This window comes from Syngnathus typhle, linkage group LG7, assembly GCF_033458585.1.
Source record: "Syngnathus typhle isolate RoL2023-S1 ecotype Sweden linkage group LG7, RoL_Styp_1.0, whole genome shotgun sequence".
NCBI lineage: Eukaryota > Metazoa > Chordata > Actinopteri > Syngnathiformes > Syngnathidae > Syngnathus > Syngnathus typhle.
Window position 1 is genome coordinate 2,484,093 of NC_083744.1, and position 22,119 is coordinate 2,506,211.

General features: G+C 41.1%; 1 protein-coding gene across 18 annotated transcripts in view; it reads left to right on the forward strand.

Annotated features, from left to right (window-relative positions):
* meak7 (MTOR associated protein, eak-7 homolog) overlaps positions 1-22,119 on the forward strand; it is a 135,884-nt gene that overhangs the window by 112,322 nt on the left and 1,443 nt on the right. For 3 of the 18 annotated variants that reach the window (XM_061283536.1, XM_061283552.1, XM_061283563.1), the window contains 4 exons: positions 8,649-8,968; positions 13,392-13,599; positions 13,837-13,919; positions 16,483-17,900. The exons of 2 other annotated variants lie outside the window; for them this stretch is intronic. Coding sequence is in view for 3 of the 16 variants with exons in the window: in XM_061283553.1 (XP_061139537.1) it covers positions 18,729-18,863 (135 nt within the window). In the remaining 13 variants the exon portion in view is untranslated. Of the gene's footprint in view, positions 1-8,648; positions 8,994-13,391; positions 13,600-13,836; positions 13,962-16,482; positions 17,901-18,728; positions 21,624-22,119 lie in introns of those variants that run through there. 13 more of the 18 variants (XM_061283539.1, XM_061283559.1, XM_061283544.1 and 10 more) reach the window with 11 other exon arrangements.

Sequence of the window (22,119 nt, forward strand, 5' to 3'; positions counted from 1 at the left end):
TGACCTTCCTGTAAACATTCTGCTCCATTCTTACACTGTCGCACCTCATCCATTCGTCATTCTTTCAATTTTGTCATTTTGTACGGAATTATGTGAGCTTTTGGCTGTGACATCATCAATTTATTAATGTTCCCTGACTATGCAAAGTTTTTTCTTTTGATACTCCATGTCTTTGCTTACATCATTACATTCTTAGTTTAATCATGCTTCCAACCGTATCGTTTCTTTGTTAGGCAAAATATTTCCCTCTGTGCAGAGCGTTCAGTAGTAATCGAAAAGCTGGCGTCTCGCATTAGGCGACATATGACGTTTAGTCAAAACACATAGTCAAAACACGAGATATAGTCAAAGTCAAAGTCTGCTTTATTGTCAACTTCTTCACATGCCGAGACACACAAAGAGATCGAAATTACGTTTTCTCTATCCCACGGTGATAAGACATATTACACGATAGACATACAAGTAAATAATATAATCAAGTACTGAGCGGTCAAGACGACTCTGGCCGTGTCCATGATTTAGAGAAAAAACATCAGGCATGCTTTACACAGTTCCTTAAGGGTCATTAAGCTATTTAGGCAATATATCAAAAAACATTTGTTATTTCAAAGTGCTTAGAAATATATATCAGATCATAAAGTTGTAAAAACCTTTGTCATTACCACCTATCAAAAATGTGTAGTTATGTTTTCTTTATTGATTTGGTGTGTAGGTACAATTATATGCTTAAAATGTTTCTTTTATTGATTTAATATGTGAATATACTCTTCTGTTTATGTACTTTATTCAATGAGGTTTGAGCATATCTGTTTTTGTAGCTAGGCAGGACTTTTTGTATTTCGACCCCATTCCTTCAGGACCTGAACCTTAGATCTGAATATAAAATAACATCAAGACTTGTAACCTCGGATTTAATACAGGGAGTTAATTTCCCCAAATTAGTAAACAGCATTTCTCTTTTTGTTTTAGGGCCGATTAGGAAGATTTCAGTTTTATCCTCGTTTAACTTTAAGAAATTGTTGCTCATCCATTTATTTGTAGCCAGAAGACAGTTGGTGATGGAGCTTATAGCATCATTGGGTTCTGCAGATATGTTCAATCGTGTGTCATCTGCATAACTATGGAATTATACATTGTGCTTTCTGATGATGTCACCAAGTGGCAGGATGTAAAGTGAGAATAATAGTGGACCAAGGCAGCTGCTTTCTGTGACCCCGTAGCGGCTGTCATGTGTGTTGGACACATGCTCTCCTAAGCTGACATAGAACTTTCTCCCTTTGTTATACCGTAAATTCCGCACTATTAGCCGCACCGGACTATAAACCGCACCAGCTAAAATTGGGGGATATTTTAGTTTTTTTCTTATATAAGCCGCACCGGACTATAAGCCGCACGTGCACACGCGTTTTTTACAAAGAAAGACCGTTCACAGAAAGCCTTTTTAAAGTTTTAATAACATACTTTAACATGTCTTTCTAAACATTGCCTGTGACGCAGCAGTAGTACCGCAGCAACACGGAAGTGTGCACGCGGGTTATTAACAAAGAAAGACTGGACACAGAAAGCTTTTTTAAAGTTTTAATAACATACCTTAACATTTCTTTCCAACGCGAGTTATTAACAAAGAAAGACTGGACACAGAAAGCTTTTTTAAAGTTTTAATAACATACCTTAACATTTCTTTCCAAACACTGCCCGTTCTGCGGCAGTAATACCGCAGCAACACGGAAGTAACACAAGACTAATAGGGCTGGATTAAAAAAAACATACCCGGTAAAAGTCACTGAGACGCGGCGGTAACACAGCAGCAACACGGTAGTACAGCACCAACAGGGCTCGTTAAAAAACATACCAGTAAAAGTAAAAAAAGAGCTTCATCGTCTTCATCTTCCTCCTGTGCAATGGTGAAACCATCGAAGCCTTCCTCTCTGTCAGTCTCTCTTTCGTCGTCGCTTTTATGCGTTTCTTCGAGTGTGATGAGGGTCTGTTCATGGTAATTTTATTCATGCACGAAGCGCTAAATTACATTAAACTAGCGCGCGACACGTATAGCTCCAGAGTAGACGGGACCACGAAATAAAAGGGTGACGCAACCGTCTTGACAAACTAGCACGTCTTCTTCGGCCCATTATCTCTTCTTCGTCTGTCTCGCTCTTGCTTCCTGCTAGAGCGCCCCGGAGGCCGTAAAAATGCATAAATACGCCGCGCCGCCATTTAAGCTCTATTTCCCTATTTGACAGCCAAATCGATTGCTTTTAACTTAAAAGCTGGATCAAATGCATTTCTTCGTGTGTTTTCCATGAGGGTGTGTGCGTGATGCGCGAAATGTTCAAAACACAAACTAGCACGTCTTCTTCGGCGCATTATTTCTTATTATTATTTCTTCTTCGTCTGTCTCGCTGACAAACAAAGAAGAAATAATAATAATAATAATAATAAGAAGAAGAAGCAAGAGCGACTTGCTTCCTGCGAGAGCGCCCCCTGGAGGCCGTAAAAATCCATAAATACCACGCGCCGCCATTTAAGCCTCGGGGTTCAAAGTAACCTTCTGAATAAAATGCATTGAAAGTTCACGTTCATTACAACTTGTTTTTGATGAGCAAAATGTCAGAAGAATTTAATTTAAATGCTGATTGATTGGGTTTTAATACAATGCAGATGGTCCAAACAGCGCCACTGCTTTGTGTAATCTCTGAGTCACATGGCAGAGTAAGAGAAATGGTTTAGAGCCCTTTGACGCAGGTCACCTAGCGTGCATTCCTACTAAAGCTCATAATAGTCACAAGTAGGGGTGTAACGATTCATCGATACACATCAATTAATCGCTCTACGATTTGTTGGCATCGATGCTAAACGTAAACATCGATCTATATCGCCCGTTTTTGACATCAGACATTAGACGCGACTTTATTTTGAAATCCAGTTCATTGTTGCTTGCTTCCTCTTTCCGGGAGCGTGTTGTGTTGTGAGCAGAGCAGGCACGTGAAAGGGGAGCCGACAACTACGCGGCTCCTGGGCTGATGCTATGGCTAGTGTCCAAGAAGACGAGGAAATTCGCTCGCCTTTGGGCTTCAAGTCATTCGTTTGGAAGCACTTTGTAATTTCCTAAATAAAGAGTTTGCAGTACCTTGTTGATTTTGCGTATGAATTGTTATAAGTCAGGATATTGTTCTATATCAATCGTAGAGCACTATATCGTGATGTATCATGAATGAATCACAGCAGGCTTTAAGATATCGGCAAATATCGTATCGTGCGTCTTTGTATCGATGTGATATCGTATCGTGACAAAACCCGCGATTTACACCCCTAGTCACAAGCAACACAGCCAGAATAAGCAGCAGCCATAGTAGTGTTTCAAAATAGTTTTTTTGTTGTTGTTTTTTTCTTCAAGATACCGCAGTGTATAAAAGTGAAATTTATTTTTTTTTGCCATTTTTCCACATGTCCTGAGTGTTGTTAGTCACCTAAATGTAAAATTCCTTGTTTGGCACGCTCAAACATGGCAAATAAAAAACTCTTAAATCTTGAAGTGATCAAGTCATCACAAAAATCATGAAAAAATCGTTATATAAGCCGCACCTGACTATAAGCCGCAGGGTTCAAAATTTTGGAAAAAAGTCGCGGCTTATAGTCCGGAATTTACGGTATGTTCTGAACCAGTTTAACACACAGTCCAAAAGACCGACTAACCTTTCAAGACGATTGATTAGGATATCATGCTCAATGGTATCTGTTAGAGTGGTGCTCACTCCAACTTATTTTGCAAGAACCACACGGGAGACAATTAAGTCTTCTTGGGCACCTGCAGGCGGAGAGTTCATTCATCACTGTGCGTACAGCAATGATCGAATGACGTCTGACTCTCACTTCCCACAAGAGCATCTTTATTAAGAGAAAAAGGGTGGGGTGAGCGTGGACTTGATAGAGAAGAGAAAGCCAAGTCAAGTCAAGTCAAGTTTATTTGTATAGCCCTAAATCACAAGCAGTCTCAAAGGGCTTCACATAGACAGAAATTGACAATTATTCTCAAAGCATCCCCTGATCTTAAGCTCCCAAAAGGGCAAGGAAAAACTTAAAAAACCCCTAGCAGGGGGAAAATGAGAAACCTTGAGAAGGGACCACAGATGGAAGGATCCCCCTTTCAGGATCACCAGGTTGAAATGGATGCAGAGAGGGCACAAATGATACAACATGAAAATCAATTAAATAAAAAGTGGATGTCCATGTCACAGCAGAGGGCTGCCGAAAGGAGCCCTCAATTGTCCTGGCAGTGCTCTTCGAGGAGGTTGAGCTGCAGTTCCCCTATCCTGAATTGGCCACGAGAATCCAGATAGCCGCTGTCAGCATGGGTACCACCTAACCACCTCCCCGGCCGGGGAGGGGGGAGGGAGGGGGTGGAGAGGGAGAGAAAACAAACTCCAGCCGAATCGGCCACTACAGGTTAGTTAAAGGCCATGTCATAGAAATGTGTCTTTAAACGTGTCTTAAATGTTTCTACTGAGGTAGCAGTCCTAATATCCATTGGTAGGGCATTCCAAAGCTCTGGAGCCCGAATAGAAAATGCTCTAGAGCCTGCAGACATTTTCTTAGCCCTCGGTGTCGCTAAAAGGGTAGCGTTTTGCGAACGAAGGTTACGAGACGGAACATAAGGAACAACTAGGTCGACGAGATATGAAGGCGCTAAGCCATGCAGCGATTTATAGGTTAATAGAAGAACCTTGAAGTCACATCTTAAATGGACCGGAAGCCAATGTAAGTTGGCTAGTATTGGGGTAATGTGATCAAATTTTCTTGTCCGAGAGAGCAGCCTTGCAGCGGCATTTTGTACTAACTGTAGACTTTTGATGCGGGACTTAGGAAGACCCGAAAATAGTACATTACAGTAGTCCAGGCGCGACGTGACGAACGCATGTATAATAGTTTCCGCATCACCGGTCGAGAGGATCGGACGAATCTTTGCAATATTACGAAGGTGAAAAAACGCAATTCTGGTTATATTCTTAATGTGCTTTTGAAAGGAGAGAGTTTGGTCAAATATTACCCCGAGATTAGTTACAGTATCGCTTTGAGTGATAGTACGGTTATCTATAGTTATAGCGGTTTCCTTGAATAAGTGTTGATAACGAGCTGGACCAATTATCAACATCTCAGTTTTATCTGGGTTAAGACGAAGGAAGTTGAGAGACATCCATTGCTTGATCTCCGCAAGGCACTTCTCAAGATTACAACAATCCCGCGGATCTGTCATCGATAACGCCCTTGACCTCTAGTCAAAACATAGCAAGGGAATGTTTTACGACGTTGCGTAGGATTGGACAAGGTAGGTTATTTATTACTGGTTACACACCAACATAAGCATAAAACTAATCTAGCTAGGTTATTACTGGTTACATACATTCCAACGTAATCATACAATCAAGATAGTTTGGAAAACCCTGACATATCCCTCCTGTTTTATCATATGATTATGTCAACCAATCCACAAACACAAGCAAGAAAATATAAAAAAGAATAGTAAAAATAATAAAAACAATAATAAAAAAGATCAACAAAAAACTGAGATGACAGCGGACGGGTTGGGAACGTGTAGGGTGAAACATGACAAAAACAACAAACAATGATAGCAACAATCTCCAGTGAAGATGAGGATTTTCCTCAATACTCCAGTTCAAGCTTATTGTGTGATCTAAAAACCTGCTGGCCGATGTTAATATGCAGGAAAAGTCTCACACGGTCCCTCTGCCTTAGGCGACCAGAATGCTATCAATAAAAAAGAAAAAGAAAAACACAGAAACAGTACATCATTGCATCCATCACTTGCGAAGCATTTTCGATGGTCAAATCATCAAGTTTCTGTAAAACACGCTCAGTATAACAGCATCTAAGCAATCCACGTTTCATTATGGTTATCACATCAGTCACGACTAAGAAGTTGTATATGTACTTGTGCTACGGTAGAAGAGACAACCCTCGTCACAGCAGACTTTAAAAATAGGATAACACAGGTCGTAAACAAGCACAACAACACCAGCACAACAAGCACAGGAGACACAATTTTCAACAGCAGTTGCCACCAGTTGCCAGAGAATAGCCATGAAAAGAAACCCCACTGTTGTGGAACTTTGTCATTCGACATGGCCTGCTGTAAGTTCTTCAGTGAAGCCATGGCGTCGTAGATGTGTGTGCCATTTTCTCCCGGAATGTATGTGCAACAGGAAGTCCCAATGATGTGGCACACACCACCTTGTGCTGCCGTCAACAAGTCCAGAACCATCCTGTTTTGCAAGACCATCAGCCTAATAGCCTGAATCTCTCTATTTTGTCCATCGTTGACTTGTAGTGACAGATTCGCAAAGGATTGAAAACGATAGTTCAGTGTCTCGGTGAAGAGTGAATGTTTTCTAACTCCGACCCAGGGAAAAAGCGCATGAACAACTTTGTCTCCAACGGACCATACTTTATGGTCGTCTGGAACATTCGCACCCCAAATAGGGTCATGAGGGTCAAAGGTTGAAACCGCCCTCCGTTGACGTCCAGAAGAATTGTGTGCTGTCGTCAGCTGACGATGTTGTATCCTGTAGGTGTGGTCTGTCACCCACACTGGTGCACACACTCCTGTCCAGTTGACTGGCAGCATCGGGTAAACCTTGTGACCACAAAGCCACCAGCCATTCTGTATGAAGTATGTTCTGTTCGATGGTGCAGACATGTTAGTCGGAGAGCCCTCCCCAACTGAAATGGCTCCCCTATACTGACACTCAGCGGCAATGTCCAAAGCTCCCATCCAGTTTCCTCCTGGAGAGCAGTCACTGTCAATGCATTTGTGGGTCTTACAGGCCAGCGCTCGCAGGATACCAAGCGCAGTGTTTTTTTAATGTTATCCCAAGGTGTACAGCCATGTTCTGTACAACTTGGTTCATAAAGTGTGGACCATTGTCACTGTAAATGGTTTGTGGGATGCCATGAGTTCGTATGATGGCTTTGCAGATGGCTTTTGCCACTGTTACGGCATCTGCTCGTTTAGATGGAACTATTTCCACCCATTTGGAAAATGCATCAATCATCACTAAGCAGTATTTGTGAGGTCCACTTTGTGTAAGCTCAATAAAATCCATATGCATGATTTGAAATGGATAAGACGGTTTTGGAAATGAGCCTCTCTTAGGTCTCATATTTCCCTGTGGATTATGTTTCACACAAACAGGACATGCTTTACAGAAATTCTTTAAGTAAGCACCTAAACCAAAGGTAGTGAATTGTTGATGTATGATGGACTTCATCCCTCCTGTCGACACATGGCAAGGCCCATGTGTCGCAATTGCTGCTGCCTTAAAAAGTGATTTTGGTAAAACAGGTTTGTCATTGATGCGGTGGATATTATCTGTATCCACTATTGCCCCTTTTGTCGTCCACATTCGTTTTTCCACCATTGGAGCATTGCCCTGCATCTCTGTCAGTATAGTCTTATCTATGAGTTGCGTGTCCTCTGAATCTATTAAAAAGAATTCATGGCCATGTTTCCCTGCTGCTGCTTCTTTAGCAATTTTGTCTGCTAATCTGTTTCCATTTGAGACTTCATCTGTGCCAGTGGTGTGAGCAGCACATTTACACACAGCTAGTTTAGCAGGTAAATGAATGGCCTGCAACAAGTCTTTTAACAAGGAGGCATGGGTAACCGGCTTACCGGTCGATGTTGTCATCCCTCTGCGCTACCATTGTTTCGCAAAATAGAACAGAGTAGAAAACGCATACTGACCGTCTGTGTATACAGTGACTTCCTTATCTTCCGCTAATTGACAAGCTCTTGTTAGCGCAATTAGCTCAGCAGCCTGCGCTGACCTGTTGTATGGAAGCTTCTCTGCTTCAGCAATCTGGTTTGACAATTTCACAATCCCATAACATTTTTTATTGTTTCCTTTAGGATCCTTTGAACATGATCCGTCCACAATCCACTTTTCCCCTTTGTCAAGTGGCGTGTCAATTAAATCTTGTCTGGGCAGCTGTAAATGTTCTGTGGCATCCAAACAGTTATGTGGGGTTCCATCCCCTGGCAACGGGATCAACGTTGCTGGGTTAAGGACTGTGCACCTCTTTATCACAATGTGTGGTTGTGACAGAAGTGTAGCAGTGTAAGAAAGGTGTCTGGCTGGTGACAAAAAGTTAATTTTATTTTGCAGTAGCAACACATCTACAGCATGTGGGACTAGCAGCTCCATTTTGTGAAAGAGCACCACACCTACAGCTTGTCTCACTGCAAGCGCTGCCGCGCATACTGCTTGGACACAGTCTGGCAAAGATTGAGCCACTGGATCCATTTTTTTTGGAATAAAATGCAATTGGTCTTAGTTTGCTGCCATGACTCTGCAGCAACACTGAGGTCATAAAACCATTCCTGCAGTCTGCTGTTTGCACAAAGGTTTTATTGTAGTCTGGCAAGATAAGAGTTGTAGTTTCCATCAGAGCTTGTTTCAGCACTACAAAAGCATCATCCGCTACTGGTGTCCACATTATTTGTTCTGTCATTGCCATGGGGACTCCATGCACAATATTCAGCAGCGGTTGTGTCTTTTCCGCATAATGTGGGATTCATGCTCTGCAGTAATTGCAGAGCCCCAAAAATGACATCATTTGTTTTTTTGTTTCAGGTTTCGGTGCATCTGCAATGATCTGCTTTCTGGTTCTCTGTATTTGTCTTCCACAAGCTGGCAAAGTGTGACCTAAATAGTTAACTTCCTGTCTGACCCATTGTAGCCATTATTGACCCATTATTCCCTGTTTTGCAGAGAAAGTGTAACAATGCTAAGGAGTCTTCCTTGCAAGCAGCTTCAGTTTCAGAGGCTACCAGGAGATCATCTACATAAACTAGAAGTTGGCTTTTGTTTGACATCTGAAAATCAGCCAAACAGGCCATGGTAGCTTGAATGAAAATAGTTGGACTATCAGCAAATCCCTGTGGAAATCTGGTGTACGTATAACTTTGTCCTTTAAAGGTAAACGCAAACTAAAACTGAGTCTGGGTGAATTGGCACTGAGAAAAATGCATTGCTAAGATCAATTACTGTGAAAAACTTCTGGTTAGGTTTCAAAGTGTTCAGAAGTGTGTGTGGGTCAGGCACATTAGGTGCTCTTGTCTGCACTGCATCATTCACTGCTCGTAAATCTTGTATCATTCGCCAATCAATTTTATTGGCCTTTTGGACTGGAAAAATAAGAGTGTTGCAAGGAGAATCCGAGCACTTCCTAATGATTCCTCCTGTCAAAAGATCATTTATAACAGGGGTAATCCCATTTATTGCCTCGTGTTTTAAAGGATATTGCCTAACTCTTGGACGCCACTCTGATCTTGGTTTGATCTGTACTGGGGGAATGGACGCTAAAAGTCCTACATCAGATGGGCCCTTTGTCCACAGTTTTTCAGGAAGCCCAGCCAATTGAACCCCCCCCCCCCCGGCCCGCCCTCCTTTTCATTCAAACAAATGTCAACTAGTCAGGGAAGCGCACAAGCGCATGCCCTACCAACAGCTACTTCACACAGTGTTTGCTTCCACATGTCACAACTGGTACTGTAGCTCCACCCATCACCTTTGTCCTCATAATCAGTGGCAGATCCAGCAAGTTTAATTCGGCAACCCACATCTGCCCATGTTATACTGTGAGGTTTGAACAATGAAATGTGGGGTACAGCCGACAACTTGTATTTGTCCTTCTGAGGAACGGGCAGGAGCACAGCAGCAGCTGCAAATGACCTGCGATCTGTGTACAGAGCAGTGATTGTTAAAGTTACTTCTGTGTCACTGAGAAAACTTTCAATATAGTCATCATGTGGATCACTGAGGATATTCATGGTGACATGTAATTGATTACAAGTCATTTCTGATTCAGGTCGGGACAATTGTTTTTGAGCTTCACTCAGCAATCTGCTTGGTAGCTTGGGATTCCGTTCGGGAGTGATGTCATAGGAGCAGGAAATCTGTTCACCTGCTTGTGCAGCATATGAGTTTACATCTCTCACTTTACATGCTCGCATGCCATCCTTTACTGGAATTATTGCAATTCCCAACCGAGTCAGATCTCGTCCCAGCAGGTTTATGGGACATTTTGGGGATAGAACAATCGAGACTGAAGCTATGACTCCTGTTTCATCATCTCTCACTACAACTGGATTGGAGATACTCTCCTTGTGCACCTGCCCATCAGCATATTTCACCCAAATTGTATTTTGGGAGGCCTTCAGATTAGGGACTTTAGTTTTTATTACGGTTTTACAAGCTCCAGTATCACACAAAAACTCTACTTCACTTCCTCCAATGTTTAAGGTAACATATGGTTTTTCTTTTAATACACTCAGAATGTCCCATGCTGTATAGGCATCTACTATTTCTTCCTCTGTAGGAGCACAAGAGGTCATAGGGAAGGAATCTAGTCATGCTAAGAATTTGGCTTTCCCTCTGCCCCTTCCTCCACCCCAGTATTGTTGCTGATATAAACATAGATTATCTCAGTAAATCCAATAAAATTTGTGTAACCATGGGAAAATTCACCTGTAGTACATTGAATGAGCTTTGCAAGACTGCCACTGAGTGTAACTCCTCCACTTCATGTATTGACCCTGTACCGACAGCATTCTTTAAGTAGGTATTCAACAGTGTCTCAAGTCATGTCCTGAACATTATAAACACATCTCTTCAAATAGGCATCTTCCCAGATGCCTTTAAAACAGCTGTGGTAAAACCCTTACTAAAGAAGCCCAACCTAGATGGAAATCTACTGACCAGCTATAGGCCGATATCCAACCTTCCGTTCATTAGTAAGATACTTGAAAAGATAGTTTCAGTGCAAATAAACTCGTTTCTGAAAGAAAACAATATCCTGGAGGAATTTCAGTCAGGCTTTATAACATACCACAGCTCTGAAACTGCTCTTACTAAAATAATCAGCGACCTCAGACGAAACTCTGATGAAAACAAGGTGTTGATTCTTGTCCTCTTAGACCTAAGTGCAGCGTTTGATACTGTCAGGGTTTTCCAAACTATCTTGATCGTATGATTACGTTGGAATGTATGTAACCAGTAAGAAATAACCTAGCTAGATTAGTTTTATGCTTATGTTGGTGTGTAACCAGTAATAAATAACCTAGCTTGTCCCATCCTACGCAACGTCGTAAAACATTCCCTTGCTATGTTTTGACTAGAGGTCAAGGGCTTTCTCTTCTCTATCAAGTCCACTCTCACCCCATTTTTTAATATCCATGCTTTAGTATCTACTAAAAGTAAAAACCTTTTATGCAATGACCTTTACATGTCATTTATATTACTTTACACCAGTGCTTCTCAATTATTTTCTGTTACGCTCCCCCCTAGCAAGAAGAAAACTATTCGCGCCCCCCCCCCCCCTCCCCACCGTGACTATCCTAACTTGTCTTGTAAGTCGTAAAATGTTGCACTGTCGCAAACGTCACAGAAGTAACAATGAGACCGCCACTGCCCCCTGCTGTGAAAATTCGCAATTACACTTTATTCTAGTACTGCCAAAAAAAAAGCCTGTTCCCCAGGGTCACACGCGCCCCCCCAGGTATGGCACCGCGCCATCCATTTGCTCCTGGTTCAGCCCCCCGGTCAAAATTTAGAACCCAATTACGCAAGTGGAAAAGTTTGCCCACCCCTGCTTTACTGCAAGGATTATCAACCAGTGGTCAGCGGCCCTCTAGTTGTCCCTCGCGGTACTCCAAGTGGTCTGCGAAATTGGAAATTGACAATAGTTATATTTTATATTTTATATAATTTTTAAAAATAAAATCTATTTATTATTTAGACTTGATTCATTTACCCATCCAAATTACCATTTTTTTCCGTGTATAATGCGCCCACATGTATAATACGCACCCTAAAAATGGCATGTTGATGCTGGAAAAAAGCCTGTACCCATGTATAATACGCACCCAATTTTTAAAAAAATTTTTTTTTAATTTTTTTTTTTTTTTTTAAGTCCCAATGATCGTCACACACGCAGGGAGGCAATGGGTCCCATTTTTATAGTCTTTGGTATGGTCTTAACTAGGCTGGATGTAATTTTTTTTGTTGGCGTTGATTTCTCCGACTGCCCGTAAAGGCACCACCGCGATCAGCACGGACATGTGAAAAAGGCGTGCGGACATGTGAAAACGTATGGGAGAGACGTTGAAGAGGAATAAAAACACCCTTGGAAACCAAAACTTGCCCCTCGTCGTGACTCGGAGCCGCAACAAATGTTTCGGATTTGTGTAGGGTACATTGTGGCAAACGAGCAGGTGATCGAGCAAGCCTTGTCTGATACGAGAGCATTGCAGTCGTATGGAGCGTGTTTGAAGTGAACAGCAGAGACGAAAGGAACAAGGCAAAGTGTTGTGAAATAAAATATTACCTGTAATACGCATTTTGTTATTTGCTGATTGAAACTGCTAATTAAACTGTGAATTGAAACTAATAGGAAGAAAACAACTCTCACTCTTTATATAGCTGACGTGTCTTGCGCATCCGTTCTGCGCATCGGATCCATAGTGCGCATGCGCAGTCATACTGCCTCCGTATGACGTCCGGTCCGCGATGGAGATTAAAAAACAAACAATATTTGACAATAACACACCATCAAGGATTGCACCATCGCATCAAACAATGTCGTCAATTATGATTTTTACTGACTAAGTGTGTTGGGCAGGATGGCTGAATGCGATGCGCGATTGACAACAAACAAGAAGAAAGGTGATTTCAAGTTTTATTTCGAGGGAGATTTGTCATGTCTCGTCCCCAGTTTTGCTATGTGTCTAGGTTGCCATAGTTTCTGTTCGCGTCGCCCCTCCCTTCCTGTGTCACCTCAATCAATGTAACGTGTTTTGTATTTAAGTCCTGTCTGCCCCTCGCTCACCGTCGGATGATGTCATGATGTCTGTTTGGTTTCTGTTCCTGTCTTTGGTAATGTCACCCTGTCTTTTTGTTCCACATCTTTGTCGGTCAGTCCTGTTGTTGGTTTTGTTGTACCATGACTTTCTTAAAAAAAAATTAAAAAATAAAAAAAATTAAAAAAAAAAATTTAAAAAAAAATTGTACCCATGTATAATGCGCACCCCAGATTTTAGGACAATAAATTAGTTAAATTTTGCGCATTATACACGGAAAAAAACGGTACGTCAAATTTAACTGAGATTCCCAAAATAGAGATACAGATGCAAATAAATAGTCTGTACTGGTATATCCTCCTTCAGTGCAAAATAAAATAATATTACACTGAAGCGTTGGTCCCCAATTTGCTTGTTGGTTATAATAGTGGTCCCAGCTGCTTTATAGTAATTTCTGAAATTATTCTATTTCATACTGCATAGTTTGATTAATCTTTCCTTCAACTTTTCCCCACAGATGTTCAGGCCACATTAAGAGTCCATGAGAAGAGTATCACAACAATGCAGCCAACTTTAATTTCAACAGGGATTGTGACCGCCCATAAGCCCAAAAAGACACAGAAGAATGTCCCTTTTGACTTGTTGATGCAGCTCCACTATCTTTTTGCAACTGAATACACTCAATACACAGTGTCTCTGGTTGACAACAGAGGCCTCTCTGCAAAGTATCCTCACTATTGTTGGTTTTCATTAAAAACGAATTACCGTAATTTTTAGACTATAAGCCGCACCAGACTATAAATCGCACCAGCTAAATTTCGGGGATATTTTAGTTTTTTTTTTATATATATAAGCCACACCGGACTATAAACCGCACATGCACACGAGTTATTTACAAAGAAAGACGGTACACAGAAAGCCTTTTTCAAGTTTTAATAACATACCTTAACATTTCTTTCCAGACACTGCCTGTGACGTGGCAGTAATTCCGCAGCAACGTGGAAGTAACACAGCACTAATAGGGCTGGATAAAAAAAACATACCGGTAAAAGTCACTGAGACGCGGCGGTAACACAGCAACAACACGGTAGCACAGAACTAACAGGGCTTGTTAAAAAAAACATACCAGTACAAGTAAAGAAAAAAGCTTCATCGTCTTCATCTTCCTCCTGTGCACTGAAACTATTGAAGTCTTACTCCTCAGTGTCCGATTGGAATAGCGTTAGATATCCTTCGCCACACACTTTCTCAGTCTCTCTTTTGTCGTCGCTTTTATGCATTTCTTCTAGCATTTTCCATGATGATGGTCTGTTCATGCTAATTTTATTCATGCACAAAGCGATAAGTTACATTAAATTAGCGTGCGATACATATAGCTCCAGAGTAGACGTGACTGGGAAATAAAGAAAAGGGTGACGCAATACAATGTCATCAACATCGACTGCCTTTAACTTAAAAGCGGCAGCATGTGCATTTCTTTTGTCCCCCATAATGACAGTTTGTGTATAAAAGCTTCCTTTCAGTAATGTCCGTCTTGATCTAGTTCTGTCTCTTGTTTGTGTGAATTATACGGCACTATTTGCCTGGCGTACGGACATGCGATCAACACACCACTTTTCTCCCCAGTGACCGTGTCACATATTCCTCTGCCCAGCAAAGCGGTGTCACACAATAGCGGTCCACAGCCTTTTTACGAATGTTTAAAAGTGGTCAAGTTATCACAAAAATCATGGAAAAAATCCTACATAAGCCGCACTGGACTATAAGTCGCAGGGTTCAAAATTTGAGAAAAAAGTTGCGGTTTATAGTCCGAAATTTACGGTATATACTATTGGGGCTTTGGGCATGTCTCTAACTCAGAGCACAAAAAATGCTTTACAATAATGGGTGCTGCAGTCCTAAATGAGTCTAAGACTTGTTTTTGTTGTCTTTGATGTCTATACTATAATTAGCCCTCATTCTGTTTTGGTGGAGGGCTTTGTGTGTCCCTAGGAGCCAAATTGTCTGAGGTTTTATGCCCCTGGTGGGACACTAATGACAAAAGCGCCCCAGGTGTTGGGCCAGAAAAGGCACGGCTCACATATCCCTTATGGTGAATCTGAATTTGGATTAGGTTTTCTTTACCACGACCCGTCACCGGGACTCCCCTCTGGAGGTGGCTCGAAGGCGAGCGTCATGTGCCACTTGGTGACCTCTTCACTGTATCTTGTATCTTCCTCCAAATCACATTCATTGTCGTCCTCAGATTACTCGTTTTCTTCGGGCGGGCAAAGAGGGACACAATCCTCATCCGAGCTTTCCTCCGATTATTCGAAAATGCATCTGAAAAACTGTCCTCCAACTCCTGTTTCATCCCAGATCAATCGGCGCGCTTGCTCTGATTTTCTTGACATCACTGCACTTGTCAGTGTTAGGAAGTACACTTCGCTGGTCACCTCAGCCTTTTGTAGACTTAGCAATGCAGCAATGCCGCGATCCAATAGGAGGTAAAAGGTGGTAAACTAGAAAATGCAATTTGATGGCGTAGAAGCTGAATAAATATTTGGAGAATGCTATGTTTAAAGTTGGAACGGGTTGAATCAGTTGAAAAATGTAGAAATTAGAAGGGACAAACGAAATTTTGGAAAATTTGGCGTGAATTTCAAAATTGGAATTTTTGGTAAGTGGAAAGTTGTGGAATAGGTAGGCAAATGATGAACAGTTGAAAGTTGGACCGGGTTGAATCGGTTGAAAAATGTAAAAATTAGAAGTGAAAAACAAAATTTTGGAAAATTTGGCGTGAATTTCAAAATTGGAATTTTTGGTAAGTGGAAAGTTGTAGAATAGGTAGGCAAATGATGAACAGTTGAAAGTTGGACCGGGTTGAATCGGTTGAAAAATGTAGAAATTAGAAGTGAAAAACAAAATTTTGTGTAATTTTGCGGAAACGTGAAAACATAATATTTTTTCATTTTGCAATTTTGGGAAGGTTGAAAATCTTCCCCAATGTGATTTGAATGTGCTGAATGATGTAAATGTGAAATGTTGAATGTGCCATTAAGAATGAATGGGGAAAAATTTGCCGTACATTTGCAAATTTTGTGAAAACTGAGAATTTTTGGAATGAAATGAATGCAAGCACCCCTTGCGTGAATTTCTGGAATATGTTGTATGTGCACGAAGTTACTTCAACTAATCAAAATCATTAATTGGTCTCTAATGCCATCTAGTGGTTTAGAGGTGAAAACACTGAACGATAAATTAGGAAATGATGTGATAAAAGCAGAAAATGCATGAGAATTCATGATATGTCAAAAACCAGGAATTATAATGAGTCTTTATTGGACAAAAATTGTTATTAATTAACATGGGTAACAAATTTGAATTCTTCCCTGCAATAAGTAGAAATATCAGCACTACCATTTTGACCGTCTACATGTTTTGAGACTTGAGGGGTAATGTGGAGATCCCTTGTATTTTTTTTTTCTATGATGTAAAACATCAAAGACGGGAAGAAATATGACACGCTTAATAGTGTTTCTAATATAACTTTCAGGGATACATTTTGGGCAGAAATTTGGTTTTGATCATTGTTGCCGATCTATATCATGACAGATTTTTTTCCCTAGGGAACATCAGTCTTGTGATGAAGGATGTGGTGGAGCTCATAAGAGGGAAACACATCAGAGAGGAAGCCATCACCAGCACCCCGAACAAACAACTTATACTACCCATGCAAAGAAGCAACACAGAAGCCCTATCAGTCCAAACAAGCAAGCCAGTTAATAAGAAATCACCTTAGACTTTCAAAGACTGCTTTTTATATCATTATTATTTATTCTCTGTTTTATGTACATGAAGTTAAAGTTAAAGTCCCAATGATCATCGTCACACGCACATCTGGGTGTGGTGAAATTTGTCCTCTGCATTTAACCCATCCCCATGTGATTTTGATCCATCCCCTGGGGGAGAGGGAAGCAGTGAGCAGCAGTGGTGCCGCGCTCGGGCATGATTTGGTGATCTAACCCCCCAATTCCAACCCTTAATGCTGAGTGCCAAGCAGAGAGGTAATGGGTCCCATTTGTATAGTCTTTGGTATGACCCGGCCGGGGTTTGAACCCACAACCTTCCAGTCTCAGGGCCTACCACTAGTCCACTGAGCTGAAGTGTGACACAAGTTAAATCTGTTTCTAAATGTTCATGGAAGTCAAAATAAATTATGGGTTGTATTTATGCATTCGAACAGATGAAATGAAAGGCATCAGATAGCACACATGGGGATATTGGATATTCTATGGCTCTAGAAACCCATGACAGGCACCAGATGGCAAGGCCTCCCTAATCTTGGTCATGGCGCAGGATGGAAGGGGTACCCAAATTGAGCATCCTAGAAATCACGCACCATCTTATAAGGCTGCCTTGAGGCAACGTGCCTATTCCTGATGAATGAAACGGGAAAGCATGAGAATAAACATTTAAGATGAGGGAAAATAAAAACTGATTTTGTAATATAGTAGACACTGTACTTATGTTGAAGTTATTAGGAAAAAATAACAGCTACATGAAAATGTGTGCATAAGGATGAACTTCATTCAATGAGTGCAAATAACTTGGCTGTAGTTTTTCCAGACAAATCTACATTTTAATAAAAACGGAACACGTTCTGAGGTATCACACCTCTTTCCTCCACCATATTGTGCCTTGTACTGGTAGGACGCTGCTTCCAGTACAAATGTGTCAAAGCAGATTGGAGAGAATCCAGGATGTTGAATGATGAAGTCAGCCCCTCTGGAAAGCTACTATATCAAGTCTAATAATGTGATCAGGAAAGGCCAGAAGCAAGCTTTTTCTTTTTTTTTCAACACGCTATCACTAGTTAATTTTTTCAACAGTCTCTCTCGCTCTCTTTCACTCACATGCGGGCACATGCGTGTGTAAAACCTCTGACTCGAAAGATGAGTCAGAGCTGCTCTCTTCAAAAGAAGACATGGTTTTAAAGTTGATGTGTCGAAGTATTAATAAACAGGGCCGGTCGTAACCAAATTAATGTGCATATTTACTCATTCCTCACTTCAGTCTCTGCAATTGGTGTTTATGCCTGCATGTCTTCACCGTGGACAGCCAGGAAGCAGTGTGCGAGTGGGCGCGTTTTCCCAGCCTGTTGGTATATATGGGGCTCTCCGGTGCACTTGCTGACTTCCACATTTCATCATTCTCATATAAATCAGCCACGGAGAGGCTAATCATAATATGTTGAAGTGGTCATATGTAGGGATGTCCATGTAAATTTTGATGCCAATTGATAGTCGATTTTGGACATTTTAAGCAATAGTCTACAATGACTTCCAGTGGGGGAATTGGGATCGGCTCCTCAAGTGTCTTCCACCAAGACATGAAGGGAGGGGGTTGTGGTCATATTCTTCATTAAAAATGGGCGTCATAATAGAAAATAACACTTTCAATTTTCCTGAACAAAAAATACATGAACTGGACATGGCCATATTGTTCATTAAAAATGGGGGTTAAAATTGAAATTAACACTTTTCATTTTAATGAACAATAAATATGTAAACTGGGCTAGTGAGTGAAAAATGGACTGTCATCTCTTTTGTGTCTCGTGCCGGTATACAGCTGACATCCAAATTTTGCAATCAGTCTCACATTGATTTGTTTTAATCGATTTGTTTGATGGAAAACACATACTGTAGTATACACCTTGTATGCACATACTAGTAGACTAGCATCACACTACACAAATTATTGTGGGATATATTGAAAGCTAGTTTTATTAATACACTTCTCCAATCACCATCTACTGTTGTATCTTTCTATTTCCCATCTGTAAAACTAATAATTGTAATCTCGTAATTTTCAGTTTCAGGATGAAGAAGCGATGGGGAAGAGGAGTGTCTTGGATGTGGATCCAGAGGTCCAGGCTATGATGGAGATGACAGGCAAAAAATTACATAGCCAGGGTCTCAGGGAGCCAGATAAGGACCAGAAGTACTAAAGGTCAACTTCCTTGTCACTTTATCTGGGCCCATGGAAGATCGTGTGCTGATGCAAATGTTGTATTCTAATCTACCTTTAAACAGTCATTTCATCTATTCCCAGCCTGTGATTGTAATTTGTGACTGTGTTCTCGTAAACCGGGATAACAATCCTTGGCAGTATCTAAATTGATTAAATGTAAGTGGATGTAGTACCAGATGAATATATTTAGTCTATGTTCACACTGCAGGTATGCCTGAAGGTCACATGCAGCAATTTGATACGGTGCAATTTATTGCTGGTGTCTTAATTGCATGTCAGTGATTTACTTATGTTGTCTTTTCTTCCGTGTGGCTTGGCAGAAGTGTGCACTGTGTCCGACTGAACATTTTTCACAGTGTGAATGCAGCCTACTGTGCATTTTACATGTAGGCAGCAGGCACAGTCTAACATTTCAAAACCATTTTGTATATGGGTAATTCTCCAAAAGTGTGGCAAAATTGCATATTCAAATGTTGACTCACTTCTAGAGTCATTCTTCTCTTCCCTTCACAATCAATTATCAAATTTCACTGTATATAATATTGCGGACCCTGCTGAGAACAACTTGACTGAGATTTGTACTGTCATTTGTGTGCAAATGTATTTGGAGTGGTCAAAAATAGCCAATGTCATAACACCTTTGACCCTTAAAGCAAATGAACTTCAAATCAAGTTTATTGATCTAGCCCTTAATCACAAAAACATCTCAAAGGCTTCACATGCCCACAGTTGACAAATATTCTCCACATCCACTTACCTTACTAACTTTGACTTTGACCTCCCCTGGAGGACAAGGGAAAACTCAAAAACCCCAGATTGAGGAAAAATGAGAAACGTTGAGAAGGGGCCACAGATGGGACGATCCCTCTTCCAAATGATCAAGCTGGAATGGGGTGCAACACTTAACACAATATGAAACAATACAAAATAAGGTAATGTACAGGACTGTCTCAGAAAATTAGAATATTGTGATAAAGTTCTTTATTTTCTGTAATACAATTAAAAAAACAAAAATGACATTCTGGATTCATTACAAATCAACTGAAATATTGCAAGCCTTTTATCATTTTGATATTGCCGATTATGGCATACAGCTTAAGAAAACTCAAATATCCTATCTCAAAATATTAGAATATCATGAAAAAGTAAACCGTAATTTTCGGACTAAAAGTCGCTCCGCAATAAAGGTCGCATTAGCCATAAAATGCACAATAACGTGAAAAAAAAACATACCGTTTTTTTCCGTGTATAGTGCGCAAAATTTTACTAATTTATTGTCCTAAAATCCGGGGTGCGCATTATACATGGGTACAAAAAAAAAAAAAAAAAATTTTTATTTTTTTATTTTTTTTTTATTTTTTATTTTTTTAAGTCCCAATGATCGTCACACACGCAGGGAGGCAATGGGTCCCATTTTTATAGTCTTTGGTATGGTCTTAACTAGGCTGGATGTAATTTTTTTTGTTGGCGTTGATTTCTCCGACTGCCCGTAAACGCACCACCGCGCTTCGTGCCTTAACAGCATTGTGAAGAAGAGTCACTTCCAGAATTTGGGGGAGCTTCAAAGACAGTGGACTGAAACTGGAGTCCAGGTATCAAAAGTGACTGTTCACAGACGGAAATGGGCTACAATAGCCATATTCCCATGGTCAAGCCACTTCTGAACTCAAGACAACGGAAGAAGCGTCTGACTTGGGCCATGGAAAAGAAGCACTGGACAGTTGCAGAGTGGTCCAAAGTCCTCTTTTCAGACAAAAACTAGTTTTGTATTTCATTTGAGAGTCAAGGTGCCAGAGTCTGGAGAAAGGTTGGAGAGGGGCAAAATCCAAGTTGCTTGAAATCCAGTGTGAAGTTCCCACAGTCAGCGATGGTTTGGGGAGCCATTTCAGCTGCTGGTGTTGGTCCACTGTGTTTCATCAAGTCCAGAGTAAATGCAGATTTTAGAGCACTACATGCTTCCGTCTGCAGAAAAGCTCTATGGCAGGGGTGTCCAAACTACGGCCGCAGTCCAGTTTTTATTGGCCCGCAGCAAATTCTGAAAACATAATTGAATATGGCCCGCACAAGAAGCTTGAGCTCAACTCTTTTGCACTTCTCAGTTTCAACACTAGATGGAGCCCGTCACACGCAGCGTTTGACGTCCCATTATCCAGAATATATGACGTTTTCGTTTTTTTAATTGCATTACAGAAATTAAAGAACTTTATCACAATATTCTAATTTTCCAAGACAGTCCTGTAGATGTCCATAATCAAATGAAGAGCTGCACGAAGACACTCTCAGTCATCATGGCAGTGCCTGCGGAGAGATGGCTCACCTCAGATCTCATCCCGGTTCGTTGATGCTCCAAAGCCGAGGAGGAGGGGGGATGAGAGACAGTAGAAACTGCAGTCAAAATGGCCAGCGTAGTTTAATTAGAAGCAAGAGCATGATCAAGTTATTTATATAAATAACGGCTTTAATCATGTCTTGAATGCTTCTATTGAGATATCAGCTCTGATATCTGTGGGTAGGCATTCCAGAGCTCTGGAGCCCAAATAGAGGATGCTCTTGATAGACCACACTGAGTCTAAAGTGAGCTTGAACTTTTATTGTTCTTGACAGAGGGGAAAATCGTCACAGCACCATGTGTCTCTCCTATGTCTTGTCACCGTGGGATAGTGTGAACGTAATTTCGATTTCTTTGTGTGTCTTGGCATGTGGAGTGATTGACAATAAAGCAGACTTTGACTTTTGACTTTATGTAGTGTTGTCCTTTTTTCCCCCCCCTCAAAGGAGATTCTTGCTCTCCAGTTCTTTTCGCCAAATGTACAGCTATTGTTTTTATTTTATTTTTTATTTTTACAAAAAGATCAACACTGCTCTCTGCTCTGTCCAATATGCCGTCTTGTCTTAGTCTAAAACGCTAAATCAGGGGTGTCCAAACTACGGCTCGCGGGCCAACTGCGGCCCGCGGTCCAGTTTTTATTGGCCCGCAGCTAACCCTAACCCCCCCCCCCCCCCGGAAGAGAAGCGAGCGCACATCGTTCGATGTCCCATTCGACGTCCCATTAGCTGTTGTCCTCGTTTGCATAAATCGACAGTAGTTGTATCATACAATAGCATAAATAACACTCTAATTGCAATCTTGACATTAACACACAGTGGAAATAACTTTGATGTAATAGTTTTTTTCTTTGTAGTATCCTGCAGGAACAACATTAGGATAAGCCCTCTGCAAACCAGACAGCTGT